At 51.1% G+C, this 26,913-nt stretch overlaps 17 protein-coding genes across 17 annotated transcripts; 8 read left to right on the forward strand and 9 right to left on the reverse strand.

Annotated features, from left to right (window-relative positions):
* Window positions 1–472: 472 nt before the first annotated feature.
* Window positions 473–2,219, forward strand: CC77DRAFT_933905 (cytochrome P450; the record flags this gene model as incomplete). The annotated part of the gene is made up of 4 exons (XM_018534348.1): window positions 473–832; window positions 886–1,445; window positions 1,502–1,790; window positions 1,845–2,219. 4 exons carry the CDS (start codon window positions 473–475, stop codon window positions 2,217–2,219), a joined length of 1,584 nt encoding a protein of 527 aa, XP_018387176.1.
* Window positions 2,220–2,782: 563 nt separating this feature from the next.
* On the forward strand, window positions 2,783–3,298 carry CC77DRAFT_933035 (hypothetical protein; the record flags this gene model as incomplete). Its single annotated transcript, XM_018534292.1, has 3 exons — window positions 2,783–2,881; window positions 2,932–3,023; window positions 3,073–3,298. The coding sequence occupies 3 exons, from the start codon at window positions 2,783–2,785 to the stop codon at window positions 3,296–3,298; spliced, it is 417 nt and encodes a 138-aa protein (XP_018387177.1).
* A 2-nt stretch (window positions 3,299–3,300) lies between these two features.
* Window positions 3,301–4,094, forward strand: CC77DRAFT_837342 (hypothetical protein). Its single transcript, XM_018533356.1, has one exon. The coding sequence runs from the start codon at window positions 3,372–3,374 to the stop codon at window positions 3,798–3,800; it is 429 nt and encodes a 142-aa protein (XP_018387178.1). The 5' UTR covers window positions 3,301–3,371; the 3' UTR covers window positions 3,801–4,094.
* A 115-nt stretch (window positions 4,095–4,209) lies between these two features.
* CC77DRAFT_933553 (hypothetical protein) lies at window positions 4,210–5,195 on the forward strand (the record flags this gene model as incomplete). Its single annotated transcript, XM_018534322.1, has 3 exons — window positions 4,210–4,675; window positions 4,731–4,940; window positions 5,002–5,195. Coding segments are annotated over 3 exons (870 nt in total), but the record flags the coding sequence as incomplete, so codon positions are not given.
* Window positions 5,196–6,614: 1,419 nt separating this feature from the next.
* Window positions 6,615–7,171, forward strand: CC77DRAFT_933227 (hypothetical protein; the record flags this gene model as incomplete). The annotated part of the gene is made up of 4 exons (XM_018534303.1): window positions 6,615–6,695; window positions 6,749–6,858; window positions 6,920–6,936; window positions 6,984–7,171. 4 exons carry the CDS (start codon window positions 6,615–6,617, stop codon window positions 7,169–7,171), a joined length of 396 nt encoding a protein of 131 aa, XP_018387180.1.
* A 523-nt stretch (window positions 7,172–7,694) lies between these two features.
* Window positions 7,695–8,933, reverse strand: CC77DRAFT_837960 (hypothetical protein). The gene is made up of 3 exons (XM_018533358.1): window positions 8,673–8,933; window positions 7,849–8,620; window positions 7,695–7,793 (listed from the first exon to the last, which is right to left on the reverse strand). Exons 1-2 carry the CDS (start codon window positions 8,735–8,737, stop codon window positions 7,888–7,890), a joined length of 798 nt encoding a protein of 265 aa, XP_018387181.1. The 5' UTR covers window positions 8,738–8,933; the 3' UTR covers window positions 7,695–7,793; window positions 7,849–7,887.
* Window positions 8,934–9,129: 196 nt separating this feature from the next.
* On the reverse strand, window positions 9,130–9,499 carry CC77DRAFT_1060551 (hypothetical protein; the record flags this gene model as incomplete). Its single annotated transcript, XM_018528345.1, has 3 exons — window positions 9,130–9,263; window positions 9,312–9,442; window positions 9,492–9,499. The coding sequence occupies 3 exons, from the start codon at window positions 9,497–9,499 to the stop codon at window positions 9,130–9,132; spliced, it is 273 nt and encodes a 90-aa protein (XP_018387182.1).
* A 142-nt stretch (window positions 9,500–9,641) lies between these two features.
* On the forward strand, window positions 9,642–12,537 carry CC77DRAFT_1094070 (hypothetical protein; the record flags this gene model as incomplete). The annotated part of the gene is made up of 6 exons (XM_018529715.1): window positions 9,642–10,218; window positions 10,321–10,483; window positions 10,535–10,665; window positions 10,714–10,917; window positions 10,967–11,321; window positions 11,416–12,537. The coding sequence occupies exons 1-6, from the start codon at window positions 9,896–9,898 to the stop codon at window positions 12,535–12,537; spliced, it is 2,298 nt and encodes a 765-aa protein (XP_018387183.1). The 5' UTR covers window positions 9,642–9,895.
* Window positions 12,538–13,279: 742 nt separating this feature from the next.
* On the reverse strand, window positions 13,280–14,323 carry CC77DRAFT_933789 (hypothetical protein; the record flags this gene model as incomplete). Its single annotated transcript, XM_018534341.1, has 2 exons — window positions 13,280–13,590; window positions 13,642–14,323. 2 exons carry the CDS (start codon window positions 14,321–14,323, stop codon window positions 13,280–13,282), a joined length of 993 nt encoding a protein of 330 aa, XP_018387184.1.
* A 743-nt stretch (window positions 14,324–15,066) lies between these two features.
* On the forward strand, window positions 15,067–16,396 carry CC77DRAFT_1094072 (hypothetical protein). The gene has a single exon (XM_018529716.1). The coding sequence runs from the start codon at window positions 15,188–15,190 to the stop codon at window positions 16,109–16,111; it is 924 nt and encodes a 307-aa protein (XP_018387185.1). The 5' UTR covers window positions 15,067–15,187; the 3' UTR covers window positions 16,112–16,396.
* Window positions 16,397–16,634: 238 nt separating this feature from the next.
* On the reverse strand, window positions 16,635–17,978 carry CC77DRAFT_1039955 (beta-lactamase family protein; the record flags this gene model as incomplete). Its single annotated transcript, XM_018527181.1, has 1 exon — window positions 16,635–17,978. One exon carries the CDS (start codon window positions 17,976–17,978, stop codon window positions 16,635–16,637), a length of 1,344 nt encoding a protein of 447 aa, XP_018387186.1.
* A 233-nt stretch (window positions 17,979–18,211) lies between these two features.
* CC77DRAFT_838071 (Methylthioribulose-1-phosphate dehydratase) lies at window positions 18,212–19,330 on the reverse strand. Its single transcript, XM_018533359.1, has 3 exons — window positions 19,166–19,330; window positions 18,945–19,088; window positions 18,212–18,894 (listed from the first exon to the last, which is right to left on the reverse strand). The coding sequence occupies exons 1-3, from the start codon at window positions 19,271–19,273 to the stop codon at window positions 18,445–18,447; spliced, it is 702 nt and encodes a 233-aa protein (XP_018387187.1). The 5' UTR covers window positions 19,274–19,330; the 3' UTR covers window positions 18,212–18,444.
* A 266-nt stretch (window positions 19,331–19,596) lies between these two features.
* Window positions 19,597–20,132, reverse strand: CC77DRAFT_1008076 (hypothetical protein; the record flags this gene model as incomplete). The annotated part of the gene is made up of 3 exons (XM_018523513.1): window positions 19,597–19,755; window positions 19,805–20,031; window positions 20,096–20,132. 3 exons carry the CDS (start codon window positions 20,130–20,132, stop codon window positions 19,597–19,599), a joined length of 423 nt encoding a protein of 140 aa, XP_018387188.1.
* A 912-nt stretch (window positions 20,133–21,044) lies between these two features.
* On the reverse strand, window positions 21,045–22,509 carry CC77DRAFT_1039958 (DUF1295-domain-containing protein). The gene is made up of 3 exons (XM_018527182.1): window positions 21,960–22,509; window positions 21,644–21,912; window positions 21,045–21,596 (listed from the first exon to the last, which is right to left on the reverse strand). Exons 1-3 carry the CDS (start codon window positions 22,295–22,297, stop codon window positions 21,196–21,198), a joined length of 1,008 nt encoding a protein of 335 aa, XP_018387189.1. The 5' UTR covers window positions 22,298–22,509; the 3' UTR covers window positions 21,045–21,195.
* A 150-nt stretch (window positions 22,510–22,659) lies between these two features.
* Window positions 22,660–23,259, reverse strand: CC77DRAFT_1019667 (hypothetical protein). The gene has a single exon (XM_018524875.1). The coding sequence runs from the start codon at window positions 23,053–23,055 to the stop codon at window positions 22,825–22,827; it is 231 nt and encodes a 76-aa protein (XP_018387190.1). The 5' UTR covers window positions 23,056–23,259; the 3' UTR covers window positions 22,660–22,824.
* Window positions 23,260–23,354: 95 nt separating this feature from the next.
* CC77DRAFT_1008078 (hypothetical protein) lies at window positions 23,355–25,745 on the forward strand (the record flags this gene model as incomplete). The annotated part of the gene is made up of 3 exons (XM_018523514.1): window positions 23,355–23,405; window positions 23,455–24,513; window positions 24,564–25,745. The coding sequence occupies 3 exons, from the start codon at window positions 23,355–23,357 to the stop codon at window positions 25,743–25,745; spliced, it is 2,292 nt and encodes a 763-aa protein (XP_018387191.1).
* Window positions 25,746–25,901: 156 nt separating this feature from the next.
* Window positions 25,902–26,862, reverse strand: CC77DRAFT_1019668 (ribonuclease P/MRP 30 subunit). Its single transcript, XM_018524876.1, has one exon. It carries the CDS (start codon window positions 26,735–26,737, stop codon window positions 25,991–25,993), a length of 747 nt encoding a protein of 248 aa, XP_018387192.1. The 5' UTR covers window positions 26,738–26,862; the 3' UTR covers window positions 25,902–25,990.
* Between the last annotated feature and the right edge of the window lie 51 nt (window positions 26,863–26,913).

A 26,913-nucleotide genomic window follows, 5' to 3' on the forward strand; every position in this document is an offset into this window, starting at 1 on the left:
AGTCAGCACCAGATCTACCTCCACACAAGAAGAATACATCCTGCTTTGCTGCACCCTCGAACGACCTGCCAGAGTCTTGGCTGGACTATCTCTAAGCTAGCGCATACGCGGCCGTTACCGAAACTGTGGTTTCTACGGATAAACGGCATCCGATTGGTCACCTCCAGGAGCAAGATCGAAATCTCGTCGGGTAAGCGCAACCCGATTCGTTGACGTCAGTCCTTCTGCGATGCTTCGAAGCTTGCATCAGCAGTCCGATTTGCACGACCGCAGAACTTAGAGGGCAAGAGATCTAGGCCTACTCAGTGCGAGGAGCCAAATGAATGGTGGTTCTGAGAAACGATTTATGTAAGCTGGGGGCACCTCCACTTCTATAAAGGCTGGAACCACTATGCCATATCACTAGAGCATAATTGATGCTTACGTTCGAATTCTTGCTTTCCCCAACTCAACCTCGGCTCGAAAACCCAGCATGTCACTTCCCGTCTGGCTCTTAGCCGTGCTTGTGGGGCTCATAGTATACTTGACAACCTACGTTGTATATCAGCGATTCTTGCATCCACTAGCCAAGTTCCCAGGCCCTTTCTTCGCATCTCTTACAGATCTTTGGCAGGTCTCTGAGTTTCTCTCCCTGAAGCAGCCGTACAATTTGACTGCTCTCCACGAGAAATACGGGCAGTTTGTCCGGTATGGCCCGGATAAGATTAGCACTACAGCTGAAGATGCTATACCGATCATCTATCAGAAGGGCGGTAGAATGTTTCCTAAAACCGAATTTTACGATGCCTATGGATCGCACATTCCGAACGTCTTTGGGATGCGTGACGAATCGGTAAGTTTCTTGGCAGCAATATTGCTGAACTTGTCTTTGATACGATTCCTCAGAAACACTCTGTCAGACGACGACACATGTCTTACAGCTTCTCCGCCTCGTCTGTAAAAAAGATGGAAGACCTCTTGGACGAGAACGTCAAGATCTTGAAGCAGAAATTATGCAGATATGCTGAAAGTGGCGAGGCTGTTGACCTCAAAAGGCTCTTCAAGTTGTATACCATTGATGTCCTTGGCGAGTTAGCTTTCGGTCGGTCCTTTGCAGTTCAGGAAACTGACGATGAGTCCCGCGTACCACCGGTAGTCGAGCATAGCTTGCTCGCGGCAGTGACTGGGGCATGGCCTGCGATGACATTCAGGCTGAAGCGATGGCTTCCAAAGGTGCCTTCTCAAACCTTGAGACGATTGTTCGAGGGCCGTGCAGCCGTTGCGAAACTGGCAGCAACGTGCGTTCAAGAGCGACTCACAGCCTTACGGAATGCTAAAGACCTCGACGATGATGCAGCCGCACCAGAACGGAAAGATCTCTTGACCAGCCTCATTCTGGCCAAAGATCCTGACACCGGAGAGAGGTTGTCTCAGATCGATCTCGAGGCTGAAGCGTTTGGTTTCATGTAAGTTGCATTTGTCGATGGACTGTCTGCAGAGGTGAAAACTAATCATGGTACAGCATTGCGGGAACCCACACTACGAGTGCTACCACTTCACTACTCTTTTACCATCTGCTGGAAGCTCCCCAAATCATGGCAAAATGCGTGACTGAGATTGACTCTCAGCTCCCGGCGTTGTGTGAAGACAAACCAGCATATGCGCTTGCGGAGGTCGAGGCTTCACTCCCTTTTCTCCGGAAATGCGTCAAAGAGAATTTCCGCGACACCCCAGTCTTCACAATGCCATTGGCTCGCAGAGTCCGTACTCCTGAGGGTGTAACCATAGGAGGCGAGTACATTCCCTTTGGGGTAGGTTTCTCCGTGGCTGCAAAACCGGGTATCAACTTACTAACTGTCATATAGACCTCGATTGCAGTTTGCAACCATGCGTTTCACCACAATCCAGCTGTCTGGGGCGATGACCATGCCATTTTCGATCCTGATCGATGGGATCAGCCTGAAACGGCAGCGCGTGGACGCTATTTGATGCACTTTGGTCTTGGTGGTAGGCAATGTATCGGGAAGACACTTGCGCAGACAAACATATATAAGCTGACGAGTACTCTACTACGGGAGTTCGCTTTCGAGTATGTACGGCTAGGGGGCAAAAGGGCGGTGGACCAAAGCGAAGAAAGAGGCCAGAGCCTGGGAGGATTGCCAGATATGGTATCTGTAGGTATCAGCGATCTAGAACAGCCTCTTATGGTCAAAGTCCGCAGAAGGAGTCAGTCGCCATGACGACCGCCCTATGCAAGAGACCTGCTCATGGCTCAGCGTATGAGTAAGAGAACAAAGGGTTCTTTTTTGAGTTCTCCAGTAGATTAAAAGGGTGCCTTAAGACTGTTAGTTTGAGGATGTAGAGGCTCCCAACCACCAAGTTTTCGCCTTTACCTAGGTAATCAAGGTCCGGATGGCTTAATGAAGATTGGAAATTAGCTTCGGCCTAGTGGGTGTTCTATAGAGGTACTGGAAATGTTGCGCGGGCGAGCGTGGTTTACCACGTGTCTTCGAGCGAGCATTGCGCTACCGCAACCGTACTTGGCAGCAATTTTGCGGTAGCTGATTTGCCCTTCTAGTGCAAGCGATCTAAACAGCGCGACCGCATCTTTTCCCTGACCCATGGTGATGGAGTCGTTGATGTTGAACGTTGATGATTGATATTGGTTGGAAGCTCGAAGGGCTGGGCTCGCACGCCGGCCAGCCTCGGTACCCAGTCACGTGTTGCGGGACCCCGTGGGTTGCCGACGAGCGAGTGGGCCACGATCCTTCTATCTAGCCATTAGTTCGCTAGTCACTCAATGATGGCGCCGCACTCTATCGTCACCTCGCCTCAAGATCGGGTGTCGAAACGGAAACGCGTGGCTCTCGCTTGCTCGCAGTGTCGTACTAGGAAATCTCGCGTAATCACATCCCTTTAGTCCACCGCATACATCATCTAACAAAGTGCCAGTGTGACGGGCTACGACCTTCGTGCTCCACTTGCCTCGAGTCATCTCTACAGTGCCAATATCAGCGTCTGCCATCGCCACAGCTAAGGAACCCGTATGCGCCAATCGCAACGGGATTGCACATACTAATCACACCAAATCAGGACATATGCGCAACTCGCAAGGAGAGTCAAAGACCTGGAGGCCCAATTGCTATGGGCATCAGCATTCTCCGACAAACCTCTTCAGCGAGCGCCTGAGCCATTGGATAGTCATGATGAGTCTGCCGTAGATCTGTTGGCTACTAACGCTTTTGACGAGTCACCGCAACAAGACATCGGCTATTTCGGTAAGCTGTACTACGCTTGGAATTACCACCAGCTGACATGAGAGCGCCAAAGGCCCTACCTCAAACCATGCCTTTTTCAGGCTCCTAACTGCAGCTTTGACGCAAAGATTACCTATGTTATGCCGGCTCGCTGGACAGAATACTGCTCTCTCATCTGCCAGCTTCCTCGACCAACAACACTCAAACTCTGCAAAGCAACTCTTGGAACCACTTCCACAGTACAAGCCCACCAATCCGCAGCTCAGAAGTCACGTTGTTGCGTCAACAGACCAGGACTTACATAGTTTGATAAATCTCTTCTTCGAAGCCCAAGGTTCAGTCTTGCCATATGTCGACAAATACGCACTCAGCTTCAATGGCGCCCGATCCCTCCTGGAATCGTTTCACAACAGCTCAAACGCTAAGAAGGCATTGCTGAATATCATGTTTGCTCATGCGGCACTTGCCAAGTCATTTCCAGACGCCGAGGCATTTTACCGCCGTACGCTTGCACTTCTCGATGGATTGTCTCTTCGTGGCTCCAGTTTGGAACTTGGTATGTGAGCACATCTGACCGAAAACTCTCCCACTTATGCCGTGAGATGACTTACTATCCAAAGTACAAGCGGTTCTACTGCTCTGCAATTTCCAACAGAATACACAACGCTCCATCGCAAGTTGGACCTACCACGCAATTGCAGTCAAGGCAGCTTTTCAAATGGGATTGCATACGTCTGACCTTTATGAAGGGAAAAATGCTCATTATTGTGAGATTTTGAGAAGAGTCTGGCTTGGTGTCATCATACAGGATAACACCTTGAGTATGGCGTTGGGGCGACCTCGTTTGATCCTTCCACCCCACATACGCGCATTACACGAACAAAAGAGGCTAACGAGTCTCACTGACGATGTAGTTTACTTTTATCAATTTGCGTGAGTAACCTAGGGCTGTGACAGATGAAGCTGACTTGCGCGCAGGGAATTAACCAAGGTGAGAGCTTCAATTATCGAAGCGACTGAAGAGCGCCACTTCGGTTCCTCACAACCCTGTACCATCCAAGAGATTCTTTCTCAAAGGCTACAGCATATATATAGACTCGAACAGTGGAAAAGAAATCTTCCATCAGCGAGTGCATTGGCTACTTACGCAGAAATGGTGACGTGGTCGCCACCATCGTACAGTAACAACCGCTTCCGCACCCTGCTGACTATCCATTATCATGTCACCATTCTACTCATCAATCGGCCAGTGCTAGATTCGATTACCGAACACGAGCTCGGACAAGACGCGTTCCATCCATGCACCGGTGAAATCTCGATAGCCGTGGAAAATGACTTTGCAGCAGCGAAAGAACTCGACAACATCGTATCCTGCATAGCCAAAACATGCCCAGAGTATTTGGACAACAATACGGTCTGGTGGACCTGCAACTACTATGGTGAGTTTTTCCCTCTGAGATATAGACTCTGTAATACGCGATTGACATCAGATAGTCTTCACGGCCGCTTTGCATTTGTTTGCGATACTTCTTGCGAGCTACCAACACAACTCCACCGTGCCAAACAGATTGCCTGACTTGTTGGACATTCGAAAAGCCGTGGCATCAAGCTTGCAGACACTGGAAAGTATTGACAGAGGCAGCCTGATGAGCCGGAAAGGCCGGAAGTGTTTGGAGAGATTTCTACATGTACTCGAGACGGTTGGTATGTTTGAATGTTTCACCTGTCGAGGCGGATCAGGTTGCTGACTCACCTTGTGATAAAGCGCCACATGCGGCATCTGTGCCCAATGACATGTCATTCAATGATACTACGCTTACAGGCGCGTTCGATGATATGCTTGCACAGTTTGTCGCCGAACCCGCATGCGACTTTGTTCTTCAATCTAGTCAGCTAGGCTTTTTGGATTCGGATATGGGGTTTCCGGACTCTGGTTTTGATGGCCAGCAGCCCTTTTGAAAGCAAGAGGACAACCATATATGCCTTGACCAACGGTAGGATTACGAAAGGGAAGGCTTTTTCGGCCAACCCCAAATACTATTCGGCCAACCCTAAAAGATCAGATAAAAGCAACTAGCTACACAGATTAAAGACTAGATAGAAGCAATCAGGTACCCGAAAATAGCACTAGGTACCTAAGAATATTACTACTAAATTATAAAATAAACGCAATCCACTACCTAGAACCTTTAAGAACATTTACCTCTCCTCTTACTTACTAAAAAAAGATTAGATAGAAGTAATCCTTTACTAAGAACCTGCCTAATCGGGTAATAATACTTAGAAGTGTTAATATCTTAAGTTATTTTTACTACATTTTGGCCGCTTAGGGACCTTCCATCTCATCTGATCTTTTTGGGGTTGGCCGAATAGTATATGGGGTTGGCCGGGAAAGCCTTGCCTTACGAAAGCATATCAAGAGTCTGGTGCACTGGCAACTGCATCGTGGCGTTTCCATTTAGCAGTGACTGCTGGCCTCCGTTGTCCGCGACACACCCTCTGATTTCGATACGAGCGCTGGAATCGGGTTCAGATATCCTAACAATATCCCCTCATATTACTTCTCCTGCTTCTTGCCTACAACAACTGCCTCGCATTCCTATTTCTCCTCCTCATAGGCCCTCTGCTTGCTCCTCGGCAGATTCCACCTTGGCGATAAGAGCAATTTCGTCATTTGCCTCAAAAGCAGCGTTCGTTCTTAATCTGGTTTGTCTGGCAACACGACTTTGGTTCACTTCGAGTACTTGTTTCCGTGCTAGTGCAAAGAGGAGAGTGTTCCCTTTCCTACGTCTCCTCTTAGCCTGGCCATCTCGGCGAAAGAGGTTTTGTCGGGTTCGACTTCGAGTTCGTGTTTTCCAACGCGTCATTCTGTCCAGGATGCCTCAACGGGAGATTCCAACTTCTTCTCATACATCGATGAGATTTGAAGAATATAATTGTCGCAGGAGCGTGATGCGGTGTCGTATACGCCCAGAGTCGGATGTGGTATTAGTTGCCTTGGTAGGGAGCTGGTCTCTTCTTGCCAATATAGAGCGATGTGGGGACATTCTGCAGAGGAGCCTGGTGGCGTCCATTGTGACTCTGTGATGTGTTATGTGTATCTGCTGTCTGTACCTGCCGTGTGTTGCGTGCGGCTTCGACGGGTCAGAGATCGGCCCTTTGGGTATTGACGATTAGTATGCAATACCCTGCGCGGTCCGAAATCATGCATCACGAACGCTGAACCTTTCAACACGCAGTAGCTGGAATGGGGTTAGTGTTAGGGTCTTGTCGGAGACGCCGGCTTATGTACCTTACATTGTCATCGTTGTCCCCCTGGTGTTCCTACGTCTTATTTTTCTTTATCAAACTGGTCTTGACATTTTACTCTTTTTCATCATGGGAGAATCACAAGATAACAAGACGGCGGAACAGAAGATACTGAAATGGGGAGAGTTGTCGAGAAGTGAGGGTTACGATGTATGGTCACTCTACTACTCGACAGATGAGATATGGTGTTAATATGTTATCAGTATCACGATTCGCTAGCCTCTAAGATAATGAATCTCGAGGAGGTCACGATTGCGCCTACTGGAGAGGCTTCAGCAGTGTTTACTTTTGTCGTCCCTAAGACACTATGCAGGTAACGTACCGCCATGTGTGTAACATGTGGGTAAAGGTTTACTCACATTTCGGGCAGTGAGTAGCTCCTTCGTACCAAGTGTACCATGATACCACTGCGGCGAACTGATGAGCTGATCTTGTCAGATTCTGGTGGTAACCTCCATGGCGGTGCTGTCGCATTGATCTTCGACATCACAACATCCATCACCATTGCGGCTATGAGTCGCGAAGGGTTCTGGAATGGCGGTAATGTTTCTCGTACTCGGTATGTACTTCTTTGTTATTCCACAAGCTGTTTTTCGCTAATGTCGAGTAGTAAGTATGACTTATAACTAAAAAGTCACTGTGTTTTTAAAGTAGACCGCAAGAGTACTGGACTGACGATTATACGTAAGTTAACTGCACATTTCTGAGACCTGCTGTCGTAGGCTCGAAGGTTTTCGTGGAGACTCAAGTCGTCCATTTGGGAAAACAGATGGGTCAGATGACGGGAGTGATGAGATTAGGTTCGAAGAATGGGAAGGTGGCTTATATGTGTGAGCATGGCAAGGTCAACATTGGAGGGTCGAGGTTGTAGATGACGCATTGAAGAAATGGCGCAATTGTAGATAGAGTGATACGAGATGAGCATTGATTCAGGCGTACAATTCCTAGACTCCAATGGCTCGTGAATGCTCGGTAGTCATTCAGGAGGGGTATGAGATTCCAGCCGACCATGTAGAAGGATGTGGTGTATCTGACGAGGTTCGCGCACGTGGTAGAGCAGAACGATGGTAAGAGTACATTTCGGTCCTTCTATATCAGTACCTCAGTTCTAGAACATGTTACATTCATCGATTGCCACCTGATAGAGCGCAATGGGTTTGTGCAATATAGTGCAAGTCACCATCTTTATGCAAAACCACAAAACCTCCCATAGCAAAGTCTAGTGACGACAAAGACCTCATCAACCATGTGCCAAGTCAGTCGGTGCCACACACACACACAATTCATTCAGGACCACATACATGCCACTCCAACAATCATCAATCTAGTCCCGTCCATCATGCTAGTCTTGTGACCACCTCATCGGGCTTGCCTGAACTCCTCTCGCACGTGAACTCGACGAAGAAACTCCCATACTGCTATTCCTGACCTCTATCTCCCGGGCGGCCGTGGCTCCCTGGTGCTTCTTGTTGTCCTTGGCGATCTTGTCCAACACGGCGGGAGTGATCATGGTCGGTTGGCGAGGTCGGCGATTGCGTTTGCCTTTTGCTGGCTCAGCTAACGTCATTTCGTGGTCTTTGGGGTCAGTACTCTCTGACGAGGGTGTCGGCGCGGCCATTGCTTGTTCATAGGCTGACATGCACCAACCAAACTTGGTGGGGACGGAAACGGAGGCGAAAGCGAAGGCGGGAGTGGAAGCAGGAACAGAAGAAGTTTGTTGATCACGGGCAACATGCCTCGAGACGGTAGCGGGTTCGACCGTGATACCAGGTTCGATGTCGGCGACACACTCATTAGAGGACACAGGGCAAGGGAAGGTCTGAAGAGTCTGAGAGTCCTTTCCGCCTGAGGTGTCCAGTTGCTTTTGTACGCCCTTGGGGAAGACAGCTATGCGCATGCTGTTGAACCAACGTCGAATAGAAGACCTATCCCCAGTCTGAACATGGGCATCGTGGAGGGTGACGCTGCCGTTGCTGTCGCTGCTCGCGCTAGGGCGAGCAAAACGGGTGTCCGGGGGAACAGGAGGCGACATGGTTGGTGACGCGACGAATGTGTAAAGGTAGATTTTATGTGTGCTGTTGAATGGATGTTAGAGAGATGCGACGTAGAAAGAGATGTTATATATGCTTTTTGATGAGCGATTTGTAAAAGCCAAGTTGAAGGCGCTTTGCTGTAATATGTATATTTCGCATCTTACGTCGCCACAGTCGCGACGGTCACGCTGCAGTATAAAAAAAAACGGCTATGACGGTGAGTTTGGTAATTTGAGCGTGGGCAGACTGTGTGTGCTACTGGCTGAACCAAGTCGCGATGGCTAAGATCAGGCAATGGGTAATAATGAAGTATACCGCAATCGAGTCACGATACGTGACGATCAATCTATGAGCCATGAGCAGCGAATAGGGACGAACACGTATCCAAGGCGAGATTGGTGGACCAATCATGTTAACGACTGGTTCCGAGTACCAAGCAGATGCGGGATCTCTCGTGATGGCAAAAAAGTGGTATTCCCAGAATGATTCCTATAGCGCCTGCCCAATGCTCATACACTCTTATACACCAATATACAAGGTCGCCCGGTTCGCTACTTGCGTGCTTGAACGGCCTGCTCGAGGGCTTGGGTGGTGCCCAGTGGCTGTGCGGTCCTCTCCATGGGCTTGTCTGGAACGACGACATCCTCGAACTCGTCCTGTGAGATGGCGTTGATGGTGTAGGTATCTGCGGAACGTGAGTCCGTGCTCTAGGCAGAGGGGGCGGGCGCCATACAGATTCCAATAACCAGCGTGCAGATAGCAGCGCCAGTGATTGTGTTTTTGATCAGGTACGGCGCGCGGGCTCGCAGCAGGGCCGGCGATGCCCGCATGCGGTCGTCATAGTAGGTCGATTGGAAGGGTTTGCTGTCGGCATTAGCATACACCCTCTACGCTTCCACACGGCTGGACTTACTATCCCATGTTGGCGTGCTGAGGCTCGGACTATGCTGCGGGGGAGGAAGGTGTCGCCGCGGTGGTGGTGAAGTTCCACCACGCTAGGCGGCCTTGGCGGCCAGGCGCAGATCATCATGGCACTGCCGCGAACCCTCCGCGTCACTCACCTCACCCGCAGCTGTAGCCACAACACCAGTCGCAACATCAGTCTCAAACACCAGTCGCACCACCAGTCGCGCAAATACGCCTTCTTTTCTCTTTGGTTGTAGCATTGCTGGGAATGGGAGCGCCCTTGACGGCGGATACTGGGCTTTGTCGCGCTCTTAGTTTGACTGCATTGCGCGCGTGAATCAGCGTCACTACTACTTCACCCTTTCAAGCATACACAGCTCGTCTCTTGTGCACTCGCCACCAACCACCGCCATGAGTTCGCAGACGATACAGCAGATGGAGTCGGCCCGGTCGCTCGCGTTAGGCGACGGTAGATACTATCCTACCATCATACCGGGCGTGCTTCCCATCATCGGCTACAGTGAAGACCAGAGCATCGAGATACAACGTTGGGGCGCCGACTTCCTAGCCGAGGCCTTTGCATCGCCCACATGGCCCCAGGAGGTCAAGCAGCAGAGCGCGCCCTCTGTCTTGGCTACCCTGAAGGCTTACCTCGAGAATGTTGAGGACAAGAGCGTCATCAAGAGCGCCATCCAGGCGGCTGCGAGCGTGTACCCGCTTGTCTACAAACACATGTAAGTGATCCCACGCATCAGATAGAAGTCCCCATGCCAAATATGCCATGCCATGCCATGCCTGCATTCACGCGAACCCGTTCTTATACTTGCATGTGCCAGTGTCTCCGACCCCAGCGATGCGCAAAAGTGGCAGCTCATGGCCGGCATCAAAACCAACATCTTGCGTCGCATGGACACAGCCGCCCCAGGTGTGCGCATATGTTGTGTCAAGTTTCTTCAACAAGTCGTCCTGGTCCAGACACCAGGCGTGGCAGACCCAAGGGTAATTACCACACCTCATCCAACCCATATACATCCATCTGATGCCTTGCAGCGCGCCGACCAAAACGACATCTCCCTTTCCCTCGTCTCCCGCGACCACCCCCTGATACCATACGCGAGCCTCGAGGCTGAAGGACACGGACTGTTGGACAGGTTGTTGGATATCATAAACGGAGATCACAGGTTAGATAGACAGTCACAGACTGCCGGAATGCCTCTAACAGAGAATAGTGACGGCTTGCTCGTGACTGCGACCCTCAACAGCTTGGGCATGCTTATTCACCGTCGACCAAATGCTACAAATAAGATCTTGACCAGTGTCTTCAACTTCAACCCTCTGAAGCTCGCCAATTCACCCATGACGCCCAAGAACAAGGTCATCATGAAGTCGATTGAGCGCACAACCAGAGCACTACTTGTAAACATCATGAAGAGGTGTGTCTGCCTTACTACCTCATGATACTGCTGATTCTCATGACCACAGGAATCCCGAAAACCCCGTCAATGGACGGATACAGCAGTTCTTGGAACACATGCATCGCAAACGGGTGGAAGTCTTCGATGAAGCGAATCGCAAGCGACCAGCGCCTAGTGAGCCGACAGATGGTCTAGATCAAGCGAAGAGGCAACGATTAGTCGCGGAACCTCCGAGTCGTACGCCATCTGTCCAGCCGCTACCGCCTGGCGAAGTGAGCTGGCGACAACTATACACATTGAATGCTGAAGGCAGCACTGCCAACTTTGATGTCCAAAACTTCAGAGATCCCGAGCAATTATTGAGGATAGTGGTGCCTGTTCTGCAGTCGGTGAACCCGCAAAAGCTCGAACAAGCTATCAGCGTATGTGATGTCTACTCGTCTTGTAGACTGCCAAACCCGTGGCTGCTGAACAGCAACGAGACCCACCAGCCATTCACTTGCTAATGTTACACAGGCTGTCCGCGCCCGGTATCAAACACTGAAGCAGACCGCTGCAAGCCGACCCGCACAACCCCCGACAACCGCCGCCACGGAGGACGAAGAGGAATACGAGCCTGACTTTGAACCCGAAGACGCTGAACAACTCATCAACAAGCTCGATGGTCTTCCTTCAAACCCCTTCCCCTCACAAGGCGGACCATCGACCACTTTGGCCCCCTACAAATTGCCCGAGGCACCTCCGTTATCAGAACAGGACGTTCAGAAGTACGGTGACATGACCGTACATCGAGCCTTCGGCATGCTGAGCAGTGTAGATGAGACCCAAAAGAGCAAGGTCGCAAAGGGCGGCTTCAACCGCCTCGCCGCTACCGACTACAACAGAGATGCCTGGGTCACTATACTCTCCCGACTAGCTACACGAGCTAGTGCTGGACTGGACGACCCACAAGATGGCATCAAAGACGAGTATGCGGTCAAGAACTCCAAGGGCAGCCTGCGCATCAGCGATATGGTAAGAGACGGTCTGTACCAATACATACTTTACAACTGGAAATCCCGCATCGACGTGGCCATCTCCTGGCTCAACGAAGAATGGTACAATGACATGATTCTTGCCCAGACCGGTGAAGAAGACGAAGACTCCGCCACCACAACAAATGGCCACAAACACACATCCACCAAGTCCTCACCGGGTAATTACCACCGCTGCGCCCTCCGCCTCCTCGATGGCATCCTTCCCTACATCGAACACACGGATAAAATCATCATTCGCTTCCTCTCGGAGATTCCCCAAATCGACAAAGATGTCCTCAGCCGCCTTAAGAAAATGGCAGAAGACCCCGAGCGCATTGACCTAGCGTGCAGCTGTCTTCATTACCTATACATGTTTCGGCCGCCGGTAAGGAAGTTGGTGGTTGATGTGCTGGCGGAGATGTGGACTGAGAATGAGAGGGCAAAACCTAGTGCGAGGAAACTGCTGGTCAGGTGGCGTCCAGAAGTACTGCAACAAGAGGAGGGACAGCAGAGGGGGGTCAGTTTGCCTACGTTGGTAAAAGGGGAAAGCGGTGCGACGGGGGAGGGAATGATGAGCAAGGAGAGTGCTAACGGGGCGTTGGAAGTGAAGCCTGTCTCTTAGAGATTTGGTGTTAGGATCCGTTTTGGAGGAAGAGCGCGGGGGGCGGTTGAGTGCGGAGAGAGCTTGAAAAATGGGAGTTTTATCTCGGGGGAAAGAAGTGTGGAACGAATGGGATGGTATATGTCCTCCGGCATGGATTTCGAGCGCAGGAGATGAAGAAAGGCTTTTTGTGTTTTGGATTTTGCGTGTTTCAGTTCATGACAGCTGTATACTGTTTGTGGCTATTCATGCGCGAGTTCATTTTGTGTGGAAGATGTATATGCCCGAAGCAGGATTAGAAGCGATGGGAAAGGGAAGGGCGCCGGAACAGTGTGTAGCTCTACGAGTATTTGAGCTGCCAATGTACAACATTTCAATTTATTTAGAAGAGACGGGAAGTCGTTCTACTTGTTCATCTTTCAGGGCGACACTACTCACTAGCTTGAACCTACGTTCGACTCAATCCCTTCTTCTTTTCTTTCCTTTTCTTTCCTTCTCACGCACGTTGTGTATCGATTTGGTTGGCGTGCTGGTGATAAGACGCAGGCACAACGCTGTTGAGTTATACTGTATTGTATCGTAGTAGAAGTGTGTTCCCAAGCACTTGGCTTCACTACATGCAGCTGTATATATAAGTATCTAAAAGATTCATTGATTGCAACCGAAGCACGTTGTGTATGAAAAGTAGTACGTACTTAAGACTTTAACTCTAAAGTTGAAACTAAGTAGTGATAAGATCCATAATACCAAGCGTACCACTCCATTACACTTCATGATTCGCCCGAGTTACATCTTCAGCAAGAGCGAAAACAGTATCCCTCAACCATGTCTGCACTCCGTTTTCCCAAGCAACCCGATCATGCCAGTAGTTCGCCAGAGTAATGCATGCATCAATACCGTCACGTACTCCAATCATCCCATTGAACTTGTCCAAATCTCCAAGGTTGCCCCACTCTTCGACTTGAACGTCGCTGTGGTCGTAATGGCCATGGTCTGAGGATTGGCCTCTGTAGGTGTGGAAGTTTTCTATCTTGCCCCAGCGATCTGCTACGCCAGGTTTCATCTTTAGGGGCACTGCATAGGGTCAGATTGAATGCGTTGTAAGATAGTATGGGAATAACATACTGTGACTTTCGAGTTCTCCGGCATTCAATGGCCAACGTCTAACGTGCCCTCTGGCATAAGAGTCTTGGATGATATGGAAACAGCTGCCCAATGCTCGGCGTGAAATCATGGTGTCTTCATACTGCGTATTGTGAGTGAGTAACCCACGCAGTGTCTCTGCGCCATTGGGAGAAGTGTCGTCCTTGAAAAACATTCGAAGTTGGTACTGAGAAGAACTGGAAGCATCGATTTGGTCGAGTCTCGTGTTCTCATGGATACCCTGGTCGCCCACTGATAGCTTGTACATGATTTCCAGCCACATCATGATTTTTGACTTGGTTTCCTGGGGCTCTTCTTTTTCCTGCGCAGCCATGGCGTGGAGGAACTGCAAGTCACCGAAGTGGGATCGCCCTGTAAGGCTTTGCCCGCCAAATAGACCCCACTCTGCAGATTTGTACTCTTTCCCCCATTTGAATCCAGTACTAAGCCTGTAATTGTCGTGTGGGTCCTCGTCAAATAATAGGCATCCTGGGTCGTCGTTCCAAACAGAACCGCGGACAAACTCCTTGATCTCTTTGGGAGCGTTTTTGTATGTCGTTCCTTCGAATATTGGAAACTTAGATGCTATCAAGGCAGCAATGGTCATAGTTTCATGGACCGGTTGATGTTTTTTGGTGAGACCTCTACCACCTTGAATTGCCATGTTAGCGAATACTGGCATTGGAGCCTCGGGTAGCGGGTCGGTGTTTCTTGCGCCATCGGCACCTTCGCCTCCTAACAACGGCCCGGTAGTCATAACGAAGCGCGCTCTGTGTGGTTGGAGATATTTGAATCCGGTAGTTAGAGTTTTCGGATAGATGAAGTCACTCCAGACTGCCGCTCAAAATGCATGCGTAGAGTATCATTATATATGATATTGGTACGTCCGAAACTGGTCGTATCCTCCAATCATGACCGAGTCTACGAATGACGTCTGAGCTCTTGCTCGGTCGCATATAAGTCTGGTCCAGACTCAGTAGCTAAGCCACGCAATATTTTCAATAGACCTCGAAGCCACGTTCCATAGCTAGAGTAAATAAAAAGGAAGGTGGATCTACGGCCATCCCGAAAATCAGATGTTGACAAAGCCTAATATGGAAATCCAAAATCAGAATTGCACTTTAGGCCATTAGTGGCTGGCTGAGATGTACATGTCGCCGCACTGGGTAACAATCTGCCTACAAATGGTATGCACTCGAGGTCTAGATCGAACCCTAAGTGTTATATGACCCTTGTCATGCGCCCATGTACAGTCCGTGTTCGAAGCGAGAACACGCCTTCTTGCGCCCATCTATACCTAACTCGTCAAAACCGCCTCGGCTATTCCGTGAGTGGTTGTGCTTCGTCTTCTTACGGACAAGAATCTATCATCAGTGCTGCATATGGAAATTTATAAGTAGCCATGAACGGTTTTTGGCAATACCAGATAACAGCCTTTTCTCCAATATTATTCGTCATCTATCACGTCGCCTCGTTTGAACATCGCTATACATATCTCTAACGCCGGACTTCTGCCTTCAACTCCAAGATGTATTGGTCGTATTCGAAGGACCTTGTCGGGTTGAACCATGATACTTTACGGGAGCGGCTGACGAAAAATGCTGATTCAATTGCGACTTGCACGGAAGAAATGAAGATTGCATACGTTGAAGACCTGGAGAACGTTGTTTCTATGGCGATCTTGACGGCTACGCTCTTACAACCCGGCTTTGCATCGGCGGCTTCTGCAGTGCTGGCGATAATTGCTGCAAGATATGCAGGACCACAAGGTCTGCCCATAGTTCAGCCCGCCGATGTTCCAACGGAAACGTGGGCAGCTTGGGTTGCCGCCAAGGCGCACACTCTTGGGCCTAAGGCGTTGAAGGAAATCCTGACGTGTATCGGGACCAACGTGGTAGTTCCGAAAATTGCGCGTACGGTCACGGGGACCTGCGAAATGTACAACTCCAAGGAGACAAAGCAGATGTGCATCATTGTTGTCATCAATGAAACGGATTACGAAATCTCGAGGACGGACGGTTGGGACATGTTGCAGTATGGGCCAGCGGCGACGTTTAGCAAACTGCCACCGAGGCAAATCACAGACAGCGACCTGGTCTCCTGGGGTGTCTGGGCAACCGGCAGCGGTAATACATCTGGAGCCGCATCTGCAATCAAACTGCAAACCACAGCCTGTCCTCCAGGCGGGAAAGATTTCCACTTCATCGTTTCAGCATCATGTCCAGCGTGGACTCCGACGAATACAATGGCACTTACCATGTGGGGTTCTAATTGCGAGAAAGAGTGCCGGGATAACGAGAGTGTAGGTTCTCACGTTACTCCCAAACGTCGGGAGACTGTAAATGAAGCACATGTGGAAGTTAATGCAGAGATTGAGAGTACAAGCGGTAAACGAGCGTTTGTCGTTGTCCGGATCACTTCCACTGCTCTAGTTTCACGACCGAAGCTCTGAGGTAGAAGCAGTCGCTATAGCTAGGTTGTCCATTTGGATAATCAACGATAGATTTCCCTGTTTCGGAAGATGGTGTATTGGTGTCTCATTGATCAGTAAGCGTGCGCTTTCACCATACGCATTTTGAGTTGGATATACACACCTATCGCAAGGAGTCAAACTCATCGCTCAACTCCATGTATACGTGCAGCAGATAAGCGTTTCACTATGTTGGCTCTCTTCTTGCTTCTGCAAATCAATCTTAACGTGTTGAATCATGACATATCAATATGTAGTGACCTGAATCATGGGCAACTGAACCATGAGAATTTCAGTGTAAAACCCCGAGCGGGTAGTAGTCTGGAGGCGTTCAAGAGGGTGCTTGGAGAGGAGCATCTAGACACGCTGACAAGAAGCCTTCATGTTATCATCGTTGATCCACTTTCCTAGTAGTGATAAGGGCTACGCGAAGTGTACTGCAGGCGTTTGATTAACAAAACATATTGAACCTATGCATAAGTCCAACCAGCTCACCTGAGCCCAGCTACTCCCTTTCCAGCCCCTTATACAAAAGTCCTTCCACACCCCCAACAAAGTCCATCCAAGCCTTCTCGCAAAAAGGATAGTAATTCCCCCAAACAGCCACCACGATTTCCTTCTCTCTGTCAATCCAAAACTCAACATTCGTCGCACCATACCAATACACACTCCCCACGCTCCTCCCCTTCTCTCCGTTAGCAAGGACCCTATCCGCACCCTGCACACCACAACCCAAACCAAAACTACCGTGCGGATCAAGAAGCGGTGCAGAAAGATCCACAGGGACGATGATAGGAGCCGCAGCCGAGTCTAGTAAACAGCGAGAGTCATTGCGAAGAGCTTCAGGCAACTGCGGACGACAAATCTCCATGGCGCTTTCGGAGGAGAGTATGCGCCGGCCACTGACAGGATCCACACCGGCGTTCTGCGGCAGGAGGACAGTAACAAGGTGCGCGTAATCCCCCACGCTAGCAACTAATCCCGTTCCCAAGCAACCGACATGGTGATTGCCCTCCTTCCCGGGGAACGCGTCACGTCTTCTCACCGTCTCGGGCTCAGGGGAATCGATAGTGACAAAACCTTGGCCGCTCCGCAGCTTCCTAGGCCAAAACTTGCCAGTGTTGTGCGGCGACGATACGACGTCGCCGCCGTACTGCGGCTCGAAACCGATTTCCTTGAGACCAAGTGGATCGAAAATGTTGTCTTGGAGGTACGAGGCAAGAGATTGCTTGGTGATGCGTTCGATGAGGACGGCGATCCAGTCCAGGCCCTGACCGTAGTTTGTATGCGTGCCTGGCTGCCAGAGTAGAGGGCTCGCGAGGAGTACCCCATAAGGGTCTGATGCTTCGTTTGTTGTTTCCCAGACACCTTCGCCGAGGTCCTGTATATACTCTAATAACAGCTTGTTGAAGTAGGTATGGCCGCCGCCGTATGTGTGATTCATCAGCATCCTTGCTGTGATGTCGCCTCTTCTATCTTCGAGCTGCCACACTTTCTTTCCGGTTTCGGAATCGATGGTATAGCCAGTCAAGACCTGTTTGGCGGCCAGTTCAGGAAGCCAAGTATCGATAATGGCGGGATCGTCGAGAGTCGCGAGACCTTTCTCGACGAGCTGCATGTAAGCCATCGCTCCGACAATCTTTGTTAGAGATTGAACGATGACCATGGAGCTCGATGTAGGCCGTTTGTCTGGAGCATTGCCGTAGGAGAAGAGCACCTTATTTTGCGCATTTACAACATGGACGAGAGCAAACGGAAGGTCGGGTGCACCTGTGCCGCTGGAAATAGCAAGATCAATATATGTTTCTAAATTCGATATAACCTTCTGGCTGATGGTATGGGACGACATAACTGCTGGTCGGTCTGCGGACCAAGTGAACAAGGTTGGAGGAGGGCACTGCAAAGCTATTTATACGCAGAGAGAGAGAGAAGACTCTCCTGCATAGATTATTATAGGATGTCGATGATGGATCGCCTGATGTTGTAGCAATTCGATCCCAAAGATGTTCACAAATTTGTCCAATGAGAGTCACTTCTCGACATGATAGCCCAACCTGTTTTGGAGTACGGAGTGAAATGGAAGGATCAGTAGGTAACACAATGTGGGGTAGTTGATACTCAGCTGCTACTTCTGGCCTGCTGGAACCAGGATATTAAGCGACAACCCAGCCTAATGCCATCCGTAATCGACATGTACCACATTCCGTCTTACTAATGCTGACTCTCCATGTAATCGTATAGTAATCGACATGCTCGTATTTCTTGTTCTATCGCTAGCCTCGTACAAGGCCTATGTCCATACAACCGCTCTTCACCTAACCCTTGGTCCAAGGCAGACCTAGCTTCTTCATCTCCACCGCCAGCTGCAGGATATAATCAATACTCTCGCACTGCGTCTTGGCCTTGTGCACATTGTCCCCCCACACATAAATCCCATGTCTCCTCACAAGAATCGCATAAGAATCCGGATACTTCTCCATGGCCTCCTCTAGACTCTCCCTCAGATCCTCTTCATGCGCCGTGTTCTCGATGATGGGTATGCGCAGACGATCGTAGTAGCCCAGGTTGCCCTGCTTCCCCCGGCCTTTTGGTATGCCCTTGATCTGTTCAATCTCCTCAATCTCGAAGCATACGTCTTTTCCAAAGTCGCGCTCGACGAGGAGGGTGACGAGGACGGCCCATTGCGAGTGGGTGTGGATGCAGCAGCCGGCGCCGCGTTCAAAGGCGGCCATGAAGAGGGGAGTACACGCTGATGGTTTGAGGACCTAAAACGACATCAGTCACCTTGCGGCCGACCTGGCTCCGTCACGTGTACCTGTGGTCTTCTCAAATATTCTTTGCTGTTGAAGTCCATGACGAACATGTCGGTGGGCTTCATGAGCTCTTTCTGCACGCCGCTGGGCGCAATGTAAATCTTGTCTTCATGGCGTATGCTCGTTCCTCCGCCAGTGCCTGTCACCTGGCGGGAACCCGCGTGTTAGCCGTGACTCAATCGTGTCTTGGTTGGCGTCGCCCAACGCTTCGAGGTCATCGTACCCAGCCCAAGTTGTAGAACTTTGCGCAGAGCGTGCAAATGTGGTTCGCAGGGTGGCTTGGATCATCAGAGTGTATGAGAGCTTCGGCGTCGGGTCCGTTGGAAGCCATTGTGATGCTGCGCAGTGTTGTGACCGCTTTGTCAAGTTTGGCCGATTTTCACAAGCCAGATGACGCGACCTGGTTTCGCGACTACCCCACGTGGTCCGCGCTAGGCGTCACCCCACCGTCGTAGTTAGGCACGGTACAAACACCCGTCTCACCAGATTCAACCAAGTCGCGCATGTATCTGAAAGAGTGCATGTGTTTATTAATAACGGAATGAAGAGCAAGGCTGTCTCCTGGTGAGAGACCACAGCCTGAGGTATCATCAATATCCAACGCTCGTGCCACTACCATTCCTCCATCAGAGTCGCTCGACTCGGGTATCATATCTAGTTCGTAGTCGTGTTCTGGGCTAGAGGAGAAGGCTCATGTTCCTTCTTCTTGTCCAAATGGAGCACTTCTTTGACCTTCTCGCCCAAACCCTTGCGGTCGGGTGAGGAGCTGTGGCCGCCGTGCTTCTCCTTGTAGACGTTTCCGGCGCCACCTCGCTGCAATCATGTTAGTTGTATCTTGCATTCTTGAGATGCTATGACGTACGCCAGTGTGGAACTCGTCCTGCGCGTTGCGCTGGTTGATCTCGGGGACCATGTCTACCGAGCGACGGCCTTCGTCAGACTGCGGCCCAACGCGAGGCGACTTTCCAATGTTGCCAGCCCCCCCACGGCCAGTGGAGAAATCGCCATCGAGAGACTCGCCTTGGACGCCTTCGCGAACGAGGCCTCCGTCAGTGTAGACGTTGGTGTCAGGGCCAATGTTGCCGGCACCTACAGCAGCGATCAGCTTCTTGTCTTGCGTGTATCGGAAATTCTCTTTCCAGAGAAAGCGCACCTCCGCGGCCTGTCGAGTGAATTGGTGTTGTAGTCATTTTACTGTGGTGTGATGTCGCAGTTGTCTGGAAAACAAATGTTATCTTCTTGAAATATCAAAAGAGTTGTTGTCAAGGATGTAGTAATCGCTAGGATAGTCGAACAGCAGGGCGAAGCGCGGTTTCAGCCTCTTATATTTGCTCTTTCAGTCCTGCAAACAGGTCATCTTGGAGCGACGCAATGACGCAATCCCATCTCGAGGTGCTCAATCCATTGGCGACGCGGGGTGGAAGCAGCCTCCGAGTCGATAACACGCGCCAGCATGCTCATGGCTGCTAGTCGTCCAACTAATACGACGAGCCAAGGAAAGATGCGAGCATGAGGTATAAATTTTGATGGTTTTGACTGCCCTCACCGTCCCGTGGGTGTGGTTTATGCGATGGCGTGAGGTGATCTCCGGTGTTCGCGCGATAAGCCCGGGTGAATTGATTCGCCCAGCCACTGACTAAGCGAAAGCATCCCACTACTCGACTTGATGATTGCGCTCTTACATGTCATCGCCGACAAGGACACGGCTCAAATGCGAGGACCGTGGAAGCTTTGGCGAGGGATGGGACGCACGAACATTGCTGGGTTGTGTCGCCCTTGAGTTGTTGCCACCCCTAACGCAGGGGCAGTGAGCAGGAACACGCAGGGCTCATCAAACCACCCCAACGCGTGAACTTAGGGCTGTACATTGTCTTGATATGAAGATTAGAACAGCAACCATCAACCCCATCAACCTGAGCACGATGACTTTTTGGCACTCAACGAAGCTAGAATACTGAACCTTGATTAAATTGGTACTGATAAACGCTCACGATAACACGGATCATGAGAAGGCCGGCGGCTCGCACCCGCTCATTTGTAACAGCTGTAGAATATTGAAAGTCATGCGTGAGTCACATACAAGCAAAGGCATGTCTCGTCTTGGCACACATGTCGTTTGAGGGTATGTTTACAAAGCTGAATTACGATTATGCGCTGAACAAGCACTCTAACTAAGTCGTGAATACACGAGGTATTAATTGCCGGGAAATGGGTATCATCGCATTAAACAGTCGATGGGCAGGTGGTGATACTTCAAGATCTCAAGCCCTCTTCGTCACTTGGCCTGCTCTGTCCCTCCTCCGCGGATCTAGCTTGTACCTTGTCCTGGTCCGCATGCTTCGCTGGGTCGAAGACGTAGATTGGGAACTCCAGGAAGATGGTTCTCTTGAGAATGACCGGCAACCTGGCGTAGATTTGAGGCGGAAAAGGGATGAGAATGCTCGTACGGTGGAGGTATCGCTCGTACTCGGGCCATTGAGTGCCTTTCTCATACCTCTTCTTTGCACCGGGACGTTCTTGCAATGTCAGGCCAGACACAAACATGAGCAGTAAAGTCAAAAAGAAGGGTCCAAGGATAGACGCGTACAGCGCATCATACGCGCCGCCCGAAACGTAGTTGTATGCTGCGGGAGATACAGCAATCATGAAGATGCCTGTGACAATTAGCCTTGACATCAAAATATGAATGAACAATACTTACCAAATTGAATGATGATTTCTCCAAAGTAGTTGGGATGCCGAGTCCAAGCAAAGAATCCAACATTGCAGACCGCACCGTCGCTACCATGAGCAGTACGGAATCTGTACTTTTGAACATCTGAGACGCTCTCCATAATGAAACCGATAGACCAGAGGATGATGCCCGCGATGTCTCGACCCGTTCCAAACTCCGGCTGATTGAATCGAGTAACCTTGGGCGAGTTTAGGATGGTAACTGGTAATGATACTGTCCAAACCCAGAACATTTGACTACAAACATCAGCAATCACATTTAGATGACGTTAAGAGCAACTCACAACACCCAGAATCCCAGAAAAGACCAGAATTTGTCCCTCTTGTCGTCAAAGCGATCATCTTTTCCACTCTTCAAAATCCTGAACAAAAGGAAACCGCTTAGTCTTGCTGCCCATAGCATGATGAAGAGCGATGCTACAATGTTGCGCGCATCGCCGCGGTTGTCGCTGAACGAAAGTGTGAGGATAGCAAGAAGAATGAAGTTGGTACCGCCGGCAAAGTCGGTGACCTTGTCGAACTTGAACCAGAAGGCGATGGCAAAGAAGAAAAGCTGGTAAGCAACAGTGATGAGGAACGTGATGGCGAGATAGTAGTCGTCAAGGACGTGTACGGCTGCCATGTTGGCTGCTGGACGATGCTGACGTTGTGTACGGGCACGTTCGAGCAGGAATACGGCTACATATACAAAACCCTCGAGTCTTACAGCTGGTCGCTACGTACGGAAGCCGGGCTTTCCACTGTGCGCTGGCAAAATTTGGCCGACCCCGACGAGCCAAAATCGTATATTTCGCGATAGAAGTTGGCCCTAGGGGCTGTGAAGCGTCAGGCACAAGGGTGATGACGCACGTCATCGCTCGCCAAGCCACGATGACTAGGCACGACTCTCGACCGCGATCACCAGCCTTGTGCACAGCTCTCACAACAAAACACCAACATCCACGCTTCGCGATGAGCGGGAATGGAATGCTATACAGTACCTAAGCGGAAATAAATCAATGGTCGAAGATAGATACCATGCATGCACGAGCGGAGAGACAGAAACGGCATGCCATTGCCTGAAACGTCCCTGGTTTTAAACTCCATCGCCTCGAGCACATCGCGTGTCAGGCCTTACCACCGTGGCAGCTGGCCAGACGATCGTGAAGCTTAACCACCACCAAAACTGCCTATCGCGGGCCCGTCGATCATGGATCGTACGCCACCATCCTGCGAGAAACCTTGATGACTAGGTTGACCCGACAATGACATTACCGGCAGCGCTACTGCACGCTGGGCCCTTCGTTCGACCTTTGAGACACACTTGACCATCGTTCGAGCAGCCGCGGAAGCTCGAAACCAGCACCACATTGTTAGAAACATGGCGAGCGGGGCTGACATGTCGCACCCGTTAAGTAGGATAGTTTGCGCCTCAGTCATGAACCTTTGAATGGTTTTGGCTCGCTCTTGCACTATCCGGAAGCTTCGCTCGTTTGGATCCGAACCATCTGTTTCCATTGTGTGTCGACACGTTTCCATCCTATCTTCAACTCTCCTCGGTCTTTCTGCTGTGCAGGTGCTGAGCGGTTCTGCATGTCTGTGACATCGTCTTCGATTCTTTTCCAGCTGGACTGTTGATGTATTAATTACTAATTTCCTTTTTCATCGTACTCGAATATCTACATTTCCGAAAACTCACCATGACAAGAGCTCAGGCATCCTGGGTGCGAGCCCTGCTCCTGATAAGCGCGGTACGTATGTTGCATGCTTGAAGAAATCGCATGTACTGATCGTTGATAGACCATCGCCCAAGCAACGATTGATCTCCACAACACCAATGTACGGCCCGAAACCGTCGGGAGAAGGATTGAGGACTTGATATCAGGGGCCGAGCGGTCGCAAGGAAATCCAGTAGAAGCACTCAACGTACCTGTCACCGAACAAGCAAATGCACTGCACAACGGGAACATCGCCGCCAGGATCGCACAGAACGGACTAGACGCAAACGCCTTGCTAACCGGAATCGCGCAAGGACAAGACCAAAGGAGCGGCAGCGGAGACATCAGCACGAGCGACGTGGGAGGTGACCTTGCAAATCAGATTGCTGGCGGAGGTTCAACGAGCATCGACAGCATTCTTAGCGGGCTCGATGGGCAAAAGCCGGGCGCATCGACGAACCAGACCAGTGTACCACAAGGGCAGGGCCAAAGTCAGCGTCAGAACCCTGAACAGGTGCCGTCACAAGGCGGTACCCAAAACATAGGAAGCGACATCAACTCGAGCAATGTCGCAGGTGATCTTGCAAATCAACTAGCTCCGAAGCCCGCAGCAGGAGAGAACAGCGTCAACGACATTGCTGGGGACCTAGCAAACCAACTCGCACCCAATGGACAGGGCCAGCTACCACCACCAACACAAGCTGAAGCACAACAGAACGGCAGTAACGCTCAACCTATCCAGGTAATCTCAACCGTCATCACAGAAGCCAATGGCCAGAAGCTCGCAACAGCGCTAGTAGAGGCCGCACCTCAGCAAGCAGCTGCTCCCTCACCAGCCGCTGCAGGTGAAGCATCCGCAGCAGCAGAAGCAACATCCGCATCATCGGCAGCGACTGGGGAAGCCCCAGCTGCACCGTCATCACCTGCTGGAGAGTCAGCAGCGGGATCTTCCTCTGCCTCCAAACCAGCAAAGACAGTCTTTCCCGCAGGAAAATCAGCTCTACCAGCTGTAACCCCAATCCCCTGGACAAATTCCCCTATGGCCGCTGGATCTTCAAGCAGCAAGAATGCTACGCAGGCTGCTATGCCCGCTGCTGAGTCTATGGCGACTGCTACTCTAGCCAAAGGCAAAAACTCTACAGTAAGTTGATAATCTGGACTCGATCTGAACCATCATTAACCCTTTCCAAGGCTCTGGCTGCCGCACCCCCTGCTGCTGCTGTCACTGTTTCTGCAGGAGGAGAGCTCACAGCCGGTGCACAAGGTGCCTCAAACTCGACCACTGCCAGTGCAGCAGCAATTGACTCGGCTACGCTCACGCCTGGAGGTCTGGCTGCAACGACCACGACCATGGTGGGCATGGCAGTTACTGTTCAGGCGGGTGGGAGTGGTAGTAACGGTACCGCTGGCGCCAACAATGCCTCGACGAGCGCTTCGTCTAGTGGTGCTGGTGCTGCGGCGGCTGTCACAGTTGTTGCTGGCGACGGGACCAACGGTACTGCCAATGCGGCCGCATCTTCTTCATCATCTGCTGGGTCCGCAGCGGCCGCCGTCACCGTTGTTGCAGGAGATGGAACCAACGGAACCGCCAACGCAGCAGCATCTTCCTCTTCAGTCACAGCCTCAATGAACACAGCTTCTCTCAAGCCTACCGGCATCGCAGCCGCATCGACTACCACAGGCGCGGCTGCAGCCGTCACCGTCGTCGCAGGAACCGGTGGCGCCGCGGCAGCTACGGCAGCTTCTCAATGCAATTGCGCTTGCATGTGTCCTGCCGGTTCCTTCCCCATGTCTGCACCACAAGCCCAGCCCTTCCAACTAGGCTCCATGAGCAGCGCGCCATCGGGAAGTGCGAGCACAATGCAAACTGTAGTCGGTAGTGCGGTGACAGTGGTAGCTGGAGGCGAAGCGCCGCCCGGTGCTCAACAAGCTGCTTCCACGAGTTCGAGCAGTACCGCATCTATCGACTCGGCTACACTGACGCGCCCTGGTCTCATGGCTGGGACTACGACGAGTGCGGCTGGAGCAGGGGTTACTATGGTAGCTAGTGGCGATGCTTCTGTTTCTACCTCGGCCGCTTCTGGGTCCACTGCTGCTGTGACATCCGCGTCTAGTTCCATCTCGCCTTCTGTCGAAGTATCACTTGCACCTGCATCTTCTGCTACGTCTTCCTCGTCCACACCACAGGCCACGACGAGTGCAGTTGCTCAAAGCCAAGTTGCGGCCAACGCGCCTGCACCTACTGCTGTGGGGGACAGTTCGGCACAACCCTTGCCCTTTGATATTAGTACGGTTGCGTTGCAGAGTCGGGTCACGGTGAACTTGGGGAGGAGGTTGGCCAAGCCGACGGAAGTCAAGAGGGGGTGGTGGTAGATGTTTGTACAATTGGCAAAACGGAAATCTTTTTCTTGTGTGGATTTTGCGCGCGTGTTGGGTCTGTTTCTGTGGTATATATCTGTTCGGTAGTGGCAGTTGAGCATTGAGTGCTCCTGCGAGGTAGTAATATTGGGGGAGAGAATACAAAAAAGTGTGCATGCGATCCTTGTCGCGCATTACTGCTGCTTTTGTCTATGGGGTATCATCTGGTGTCTGCGGTGAGCGTACATGTCACACCTTCGTTACGGCTGTTTTTCTTCTCCGCCCACTTGTATCTTCGCCTTCTTGTTCTTGGCCTGCTGGCGCTTCGAGACGGGCTTGTCTACCTTGGTCTCGTGGAGTGGAGTACCTTCGAGACTCCCACCCGGCCGCTTGCCATTTTGGTTTTTGTTCACTTTCTCCTTCTGACCTTGCTTGTCCTTGGCACCATGCGCGAGTGTTTCCGCCGGCTTCTCTCCACCATAGACAATGTCTACTATGCCCTTGAAGCTCTGGCGCTTCAGTCGCGCAAACTCAACCACGCTTCTCGCTTCCTTGGTAAGACCGTCTTTGCCCCTCTCGGTACCAAGTCCCCACACAGAAGCCAGGTTGATAACATCGCTCGGTGCACGTATGCCTAGCACGCTCTTCGCTTCCGAACTAAATATCAAGCCCCGACCACGGGTCACACGTATGAGCTGTGTGGCATTGCTAATCAGATTTCGCTTTGCGCCGGGATCGTTGGACATGATGCCTTGGCTGTAGCAGATTTCAATCTTAATGCCCCGGGATATAGCCATGCCCAGCGTGGGGAACTTGAAGTATGATTCGAAGCGGCGGGTCAGGTCTAGGGAGATGATGTCTACGTCGAGGCTCATACATGCTTGCTGGAGGGTGCGGTCGTCGGTTGGACGTGCGGCGACGAGGTCGTAGTGTTGTTGCAGCTGGGGTATGCGGAAGTTGGAGGCAGAGTCTGTGAGGAAGATGTTGCAGCGGCGGAGGATACGCATGCGGGGGGGCACGGGGAAAGGAAGGGTGGTGGGTACGGGTGAACTCTGGTTGAGAAGCGTTAGCGGGCGAACAGACTTATGTGAAAGCGATATAGTATTCGGTGAGAGGGGTGGACAGAGAGAAGGTCGCCGCTTCCTTTTACCTACAATATCAGAGGGTAGTTTTCCCGAATAAG

Source organism: Alternaria alternata (assembly GCF_001642055.1).
Source record: "Alternaria alternata strain SRC1lrK2f unplaced genomic scaffold CC77scaffold_8, whole genome shotgun sequence".
NCBI classification, from domain to species: domain Eukaryota; kingdom Fungi; phylum Ascomycota; class Dothideomycetes; order Pleosporales; family Pleosporaceae; genus Alternaria; species Alternaria alternata.

Coding starts and splice junctions, on each gene's coding strand:
- CC77DRAFT_837342 (XM_018533356.1), top strand. CDS start 3,372: ATGTTATGCCGGCTCGCTGGACAGAATACTGCTCTCTCATCTGCCAGC.
- CC77DRAFT_837960 (XM_018533358.1), bottom strand. CDS start 8,737: ATGCGAAATATACATATTACAGCAAAGCGCCTTCAACTTGGCTTTTAC. Junction 8,621..8,672: donor TACAAATCGCTCATCAAAAA/GCATATATAACA, acceptor TCCATTCAACAG/CACACATAAAATCTACCTTT.
- CC77DRAFT_1094072 (XM_018529716.1), top strand. CDS start 15,188: ATGTATTGGTCGTATTCGAAGGACCTTGTCGGGTTGAACCATGATACT.
- CC77DRAFT_838071 (XM_018533359.1), bottom strand. CDS start 19,273: ATGGCTTCCAACGGACCCGACGCCGAAGCTCTCATACACTCTGATGAT. Junction 19,089..19,165: donor AGTTCTACAACTTGGGCTGG/GTACGATGACCT, acceptor GGTTCCCGCCAG/GTGACAGGCACTGGCGGAGG. Junction 18,895..18,944: donor AATATTTGAGAAGACCACAG/GTACACGTGACG, acceptor ATGTCGTTTTAG/GTCCTCAAACCATCAGCGTG.
- CC77DRAFT_1039958 (XM_018527182.1), bottom strand. CDS start 22,297: ATGGCAGCCGTACACGTCCTTGACGACTACTATCTCGCCATCACGTTC. Junction 21,913..21,959: donor TTTCTGGGATTCTGGGTGTT/GTGAGTTGCTCT, acceptor TGATGTTTGTAG/TCAAATGTTCTGGGTTTGGA. Junction 21,597..21,643: donor AGAAATCATCATTCAATTTG/GTAAGTATTGTT, acceptor TAATTGTCACAG/GCATCTTCATGATTGCTGTA.
- CC77DRAFT_1019667 (XM_018524875.1), bottom strand. CDS start 23,055: ATGTCAGCCCCGCTCGCCATGTTTCTAACAATGTGGTGCTGGTTTCGA.
- CC77DRAFT_1019668 (XM_018524876.1), bottom strand. CDS start 26,737: ATGCGTATCCTCCGCCGCTGCAACATCTTCCTCACAGACTCTGCCTCC.